Source organism: Cyrtonyx montezumae, unplaced genomic scaffold (genome assembly GCF_038088225.1).
Source record: "Cyrtonyx montezumae isolate F1298 unplaced genomic scaffold, pur_monq_1.0 scaffold_149, whole genome shotgun sequence".
NCBI classification, from domain to species: Eukaryota; Metazoa; Chordata; class Aves; order Galliformes; family Odontophoridae; genus Cyrtonyx; species Cyrtonyx montezumae.
The window spans coordinates 44,348-51,683 of NW_027071880.1; the positions used below are offsets into that span (position 1 = coordinate 44,348).

The 7,336-nt window shown below is 54.1% G+C and overlaps 1 gene segment (V, D, J or C); it reads left to right on the plus strand.

The window, feature by feature from the left end:
* Positions 1–3,383: 3,383 nt before the first annotated feature.
* Positions 3,384–6,183, plus strand: LOC136045617 (Ig mu chain C region-like; the record flags this gene model as incomplete). The annotated part of the segment is given in 3 exon segments: positions 3,384–3,601; positions 3,811–4,114; positions 5,845–6,183. Coding segments are annotated over 3 exon segments (861 nt in total), but the record flags the coding sequence as incomplete, so codon positions are not given.
* Between the last annotated feature and the right edge of the window lie 1,153 nt (positions 6,184–7,336).

Consider the following 7,336-nt stretch of genomic DNA (forward strand, 5'->3'; position numbering starts at 1 on the left):
ATTAATAGATAATAAAAATAACATAAATAGTTGCTAATATAAATAATTTAGATAATATAGATAGTAGAGAAAGATAGAAATTATTAGAGCTTATTAGAGCTTATTAGAGCTTATTGGAAGTGATTAGAAGTGATCAGAAATAAGAGAAATAATTGGGACAGGACGTGATTAATGGCAAATAATTGGAAATAATCAGAACGCTATGGAATTGATAATACAATATTAATAATATAAAATTAATTGCGAATTATTAGAAATAATAGAAATAATTTGGAATAATTGGAAATAATGAGAAGTAATCAGAAATTAATAAAAATAGCGGGGAATAATGAGAAATAAAAAGAAATATATTAGAATTAATTTAGAAATAATTTGATGAGATAGAAATGATAAGAGATGTTGAGAAATAATTAGAGAATAATAGAAATAATGATAAGTAATTAGAAATTAATTGAATTAAAGAGAAATGGTTGAAATATTAGAAATTAATTATTAGAAACGATTGGAAATAATAATAATAATAATGGAAATAAAGGGAAATAATGTAGGAATATTTTGAAATAATGGGTAATAATCAGAAAATAATTGAAATAATTTAGAAATAATTGGAAATAAGGAGAAATAGTTGAAATATTAGAAATTAATTAGAATAATTGTACGCAGTGAGAAATGATCAGAGAATAATAGAAATGGTGAGATAATACGCTAATATTAGGAATAATGAGAAATTGTCGGAAAATAATGGAATAATTAAGAAATAATTAAGAAATAATGAGAAATAATACCGAAATATTAGAAATAATCAGAAAATAATAGAAATAATGAGAAATAACTAGGAAATATTAGAAATAATGAGAAATAATCGGAAAAATAATGGAAATGATGAGAAATAATTAGGAAATAATTAGAAGTGATGGGAAATAATGGAAATAATGGGGAATAATTAGGAAATAATGAGAAATAATTAGGAAATAATAGAAATAATTAGGAAAATAATAGAAATAATTAGGAAATAATAGAAATAAGGAGAATCAATGAGAAATAATAGGGATAATTAGAAATCGAGTGAAATAATTAAGGAATAATTAAGGAAACAAAGGGGAACGATAGAAATAATGGGGGGATAATTAGGAAATAATGAGAAATAATTAAGGACTAATGAGGAAATATCGAGAATTAATAATTAATAATGGAGCTAATGAGAAATAATTGGGATAATCGGAACTCAAAGGGAAAAAAAAATTAATCAAAGGCCGAAATAATTCAGAAATAAATCGAAATAATCGGGAGTCGATAGAAGCGATTAAAAAGTGTTAATTAATGGGGGGGGGGTATCGAAATTAATTAATTAATTAATTAATTGATTAATTAATTAATGGGGGTTTTAATGCAATGGAAAATGCTCCGAAATGTCCCCCCCCCACCCCCCCAAAATCCCAATTTGGGTCCGGACTCATTAAGAGACATTTTCCGACGTTAATTAACGCTAATGAACGCCGATCGTTAATTAATTAATTAATTAATTAATTAATGAGACGTTAATTTCACAGAAATCGCCGTTTCTAATAATTAATCATTTATTAATGACGAATGATTTTTTTTTGGCCCCAAATTTCGCCCTTTTTATTGTGGGATTTGTGGTTCCTACTGGGACCAGTATAGACCAGTATGGACCAGTATGGACCAGTACAGACCAGTACAGACCAGTATAGACCAGTATGGACCAGTACAGACCAGTACAGACCAGTACAGACCAGTATAGACCAGTACAGACAAGTACTGACCAGTATGGGTCCACCGGAGCTGTACTGGTTCCTACTGGTACCAGTATAGACCAGTACAGACCAGTACAGACCAGTACGGACCAGTATAGACCAGTACAGACCAGTACAGACCAGTATGGGTCCACCGGAGCTGTACTGGTTCCTACTGGTACCAGTATAGACAGTATGGACCAGTATAGACCAGTACAGACCAGTACAGACCAGTATGGGTCCACCGGAGCTGTACTGGTTCCTACTGGTACCAGTACAGACCAGTACAGACCAGTACAGACAAGTATAGACCAGTACAGACCAGTATAGACCAGTACAGACCAGTATAGACCAGTATGGACCAGTACAGACCAGTACAGACCAGTATGGGTCCACCGGAGCTGTACTGGTTCCTACTGGGACCAGTATAGACCAGTACAGACCAGTATAGTCCAGTACGGACCAGTATAGACCAGTACAGACCAGTACAGACCAGTATGGGTCCACCGGAGCTGTACTGGTTCCTACTGGGACCAGTATAGACCAGTACAGACCAGTACAGACCAGTACAGACCAGTATGGGTCCACCGGAGCTGTACTGGTTCCAACTGGTACCAGTCCAGACCAGTACGGACCAGTACAGACCAGTACAGACCAGTACAGACCAGTATGGACCAATACAGACCAGTACAGACCAGTATGGGTCCACCGAGAGCTGTACTGGTTCCTACTGGTACCAGTCCAGACCAGTACAAACCAGTACAGACCAGTACAGACCAGTACAGACCAGTATGGGTCCACTGGAGCTGTACTGGTTCCAACTGGTACCAGTCCAGACCAGTATGGACCAGTATGGACCAGTACAGACCAGTACAGACCAGTATGGGTCCACCGGAGCTGTACTGGTTCCTACTGGTACCAGTCCAGACCAGTATGGACCAGTACAGACCAGTACAGACCAGTACAGACCAGTACAGACCAGTACAGACCAGTATGGGTCCACCGGAGCTGTACTGGTTCCTACTGGTACCAGTACAGACCAGTATGGACCAGTATAGACCAGTACAGACCAGTACAGACCAGTATGGGGTGCACCGGAGCTGTACTGGTTCCTACTGGGACCAGTCCAGACCAGTATGGACCAGTATGGACCAGTATAGACCAGTACAGACCAGTACAGACCAGTACAGACCAGTATAGACCAGTACAGACCAGTACAGTCCATTACGGACCAGTACAGACCAGTATAGACCAGTACAGACCAGAATAGACCAGTACAGACCAGTATGGGTCCACCGGAGCTGTACTGGTTCCTACTGGTACCAGTATAGACCAGTACAGACCAGTACAGACCAGTACAGACCAGTACAGACCAGTATGGACCAGTACAGACCAGTACAGACCAGTACAGACCAGTATGGGTCCACTGGAGCTGTACTGGTTCCTACTGGTACCAGTCCAGACCAGTACAGACCAGTACAGACCAGTATAGACCAGTACAGACCAGTATAGACCAGTACAGACCAGTATAGACCAGTATAGACCAGTACAGACCAGTACAGACCAGTATGGGTCCACCGGAGCTGTACTGGTTCCTACTGGTACCAGTACAGACCAGTATGGACCAGTATGGACCAGTATAGACCAGTACAGACCAGTACAGACCATTACGGACCAGCACAGACCAGTACAGACCAGTACAGTCCATTTCAGACCAGTACAGACCAGTACAGACCAGTACAGTCCATTTCAGACCAGTACAGACCAGTACAGACCAGTACAGACCAGTACAGTCCATTTCAGACCAGTACAGACCAGTATAGACCAGTACAGACCAGTATAGACCAGTACAGACCAGTACAGACCAGTACAGTCCATTTCAGACCAGTACAGACCAGTATAGACCAGTACAGACCAGTACAGACCAGTACAGTCCATTTCAGACCAGTACAGACCAGTACAGTCCATTTCAGACCAGTTACAGTCCATTCCGGACCAGTACCAACCAGTACAAACCAGTACAAACCAGTACAAACCAGTCCCCCCCCCCCCCCAGCCTCCCCCACCCCTCCGTCGCTGTTCCCGCTGGTGCCGTGCCGCCCCTCCCCCACGCTGTACACCGTGGGCTGCGCCGCTTTGGGATCCCTCCTGGCTCCGCCTCCTTCACCTGGACTGACTCCGCCCACCTCAACGTCACCGCCGTGGATTTCCCGCCTCTGGCGCCTTCCCGCCAAAACCGTCTCTTCAGCGCCGTCAGCCGCCTCCAGCTGCCGCTCGCCGAGGGGCAAACGGAGGCAGCCCTTCCGCTGCCGTGGCCGCTCACCCCAGGGGCAACGCCGACATCCAGATCCGCAACCCCGGTGAGGATTTAGGGGGGGGTTGGGGGGGGGCCCCGGTGAGGATTTGGGGAGGGGGGGGGGGGGGAGGGGTTGGGATTGGGGGGGGGGGAAGGGATGGGGGGGGGGGGGGGAGGGGATGGGGGGGGGGGGGAAGGGATGGGGGGGGGGGAGGGGATGGGGGGGGACCCCAGGGGCAACGCCGACATCCAGATCCGCAACCCCGGTGAGGATTTAGGGGGGGGTTGGGGGTTGGGGGGGGCCCCCGGTGAGGATTTGGGGGGGGGCCCCGGTGAGGATTTGGGGGGGGGGGGAGGGGTTGGGATTGGGGGGGGGGGAAGGGATGGGGGGGGGGGAGGGGATGGGGGGGGGGAGGGGGATGGGGGGGACCCCAGGGGCAAAGCTGAGATCCAGATCTGCAACCCTAGTGAGGATTTAGGGGGGGGTTGGGGGTTGGGGGGGGCCCTGGTGAGGATTTAGGGGGAGGGGGAGGGGTTGGGATGGGGGGGGGGGGGGGGGAGGGGATGGGGGGGACCCCAGGGGCAAAGCTGAGGTCCAGATCTGCAACCCTAGTGAGGATTTAGGGGGGGTTTGGGGGTTGGGGGGGGGCCCCGGTGAGGATTTGGGGGGGGGGGGGGGGAGGGGTTGGGATTGGGGGGAGGGGAGGGGATGGGGGGGGGGAGGGGATGGGGGGGACCCCAGGGGCAAAGCTGAGATCCAGATCTGCAACCCTAGTGAGGATTTAGGGGGGGTTGGGGGTTGGGGGGGGCCCTGGTGAGGATTTAGGGGGAGGGGGAGGGGTTGGGATGGGGGGGGGGGGGGGAGGGGATGGGGGGGACCCCAGGGGCAAAGCTGAGGTCCAGATCTGCAACCCTAGTGAGGATTTAGGGGGGGTTTGGGGGGTTGGGGGGGGGCCCCGGTGAGGATTTGGGGGGGGGGGGGGGGGAGGGGTTGGGATTGGGGGGAGGGGGAGGGGATGGGGGGGGGGAGGGGATGGGGGGGACCCCAGGGCAAAGCTGAGATCCAGATCTGCAACCCTAGTGAGGATTTAGGGGGGGTTGGGGGTTGGGGGGGGGCCCCGGTGAGGATTTGGGGGGGGGGCCCCGGTGAGGATTTGGGGGGGGGGGGGGGAGGGGTTGGGATTGGGGGGGCGGGGAAGGGATGGGGGGGGAGGGGTGAGGGGGTTTTGGGGTTGGGGGGGGGAGGGGTGAGGGGGTTTGGGGATTGGGGGGGGGGAGGGGGAGGGGTGAGGGGGTTTTGGGATGGGGGGAGGGGTGAGGGGGTTTTGGGGTTGAGGGGGGGGAGGGGGATGGGGGGGACCCCAGGGGCAAAGCTGAGATCCAGATCTGCAACCCTAGTGAGGATTTGGGGGGGGGGGAAGGAGGGGGGGGAAGGAGGGGAGGGGGACCCCAGTGAGGATTTGGGGAGGGGGAGGGGGAGGGGGGGGGAATCCCGGTGAGGATTTGGGGGTGGGGGGGAACCCCAGTGAGAATTGGGGGGGGGGGGGAGGGGAAGGGGGGGTATAAATGGGGGGGGGGAGGGGAAGGGGGGGTATGAATGGGGGGGGGGGAACCCCGTTGAGTGTTTGAGTGGGGGAGGGGGGGGGGAACCCCAGTGAGGATTTTGGGGGGAGGGCAAGGGGAAGGGGGGGTATAAATGGGGGGGGGGAGGGGAAGGGGGGGTATAAATGGGGGGGGTTATGGGGGTCTCGTGGCGGCCCTCCAACTCACCTTATCCCCCCCCCCCCCCCCCAGGTACCCCGTCTCCCCCGCCCCCCTCGAGGTGGACCATCCACCCCCCGTCGCGCGAAGCCTTCGAAGGTCCCTTCCGCAACGCCACCGTCCTCTGCCAAACCCGCGGCGGCCGCCGTCCCGTCGGCGCCATCCGATGGTTCAAAAACGGTTCCCCCATCCCGGAAGTGACCACCGTCGTCACCGTCACCGTCACCGGCACCGTCGTCGGCGAGGAGGACACCGTCACCGAGAGTCGCGTCACCGTCACCGATAGCGAATGGGATTCCGGCGTCGTCTTCAGCTGCGTCGCCGAGGGGGAGATGAGGAACACCAGCAAGAGGTTGGAGTGCGGATGTAAGTGTGGGGCCGGGGGGGGTTGGGGGGGGGTATTTGGGGGGTAGGGGGGGGGGATTTGGGGTTGGGGGGGGGGATTTGGGGGGTTGGGGGGGGGTATTTGGGGGGTGGGGGGATGTAAGTGTGGGGCCGGGGGGGGGTTGGGGGGGTGGATTTGGGGGGGTGGGGGGGGTATTTGGGGGGTAGGGGGGGTATTTGGGGGGTTGGGGGGGTATTTGGGGTTGGGGAGGGTACTTGGGGGGTTGGGGGGGGGGTATTTGGGGTTGGGGGGGGGGATTTGGGGGGTGGGGGGGGGATTTGGGGGGTGGAGGGGGTATTTGGGGGGTGGGGGGGGGTATTTGGGGGGTGGGGGGATGTAAGTGTGGGGCCGGGGGGGGTTGGGGGGGGGGATTTGGGGTTGGGGGGGGTATTTAAGGGGTGGAGGGGGTATTTGGGGCTTGGGGGGGGGGATTTGGGGGGTATTTGGGGGGTTGGGGGGTATTTGGGGGGTGGGGGGATGTAAGTGTGGGGCCGGGGGGGGTTGGGGGGGTGGATTTGGGAGGGGTGGGGGGGGTATTTGGGGGGTAGGGGGGGTATTTGGGGGTGGGGGGGTATTTGGGGGTTGGGGGGGGATTTGGGGGGTGGGGGGGGGTATTTGGGGGGTTGGGGGGGGGGATTTGGGGGGTGGGGGGGGGGTATTTGGGGGGTTGGGGGGGGGGATTTAGGGGGTGGGGGGGGGTATTTGGGGGGTGGGGGGGGTATTTGGGGGGCTGGGGGGGGTATTTGGGGGTTGGGGGGGGGTATTTGGGGGGTTGGGGGGGGATTTGGAGGGTGGGGGGGTATTTGGGGGGTGGGGGGGGTATTTGGGGAGTTGGGGGGGGGATTTGGGGAGTGGGGGGGGTATTTGGGGGGTGGAGGGGGGTATTTGGGGGTTGGGGGGGTATTTGGGGGTTGGGGGGGGTATTTGGGGGGTGGGGGGGGTATTTGGGGAGTTGGGGGGGGGATTTGGAGGGTGGGGGGGGTATTGGGGGGTGGGAGGGGGGTATTTGGGGGGTTGGGGTATTTGGGGGTTGGGGGGGGTATTTGGGGGGTTGGGGGGGGGTATTTGGGGGGTTGGGGGGGGGTATTTGGGGGGTGGGGGGGGTATTGGGGGTTGGTGGGGGGTATTTGGGGGTTGGGG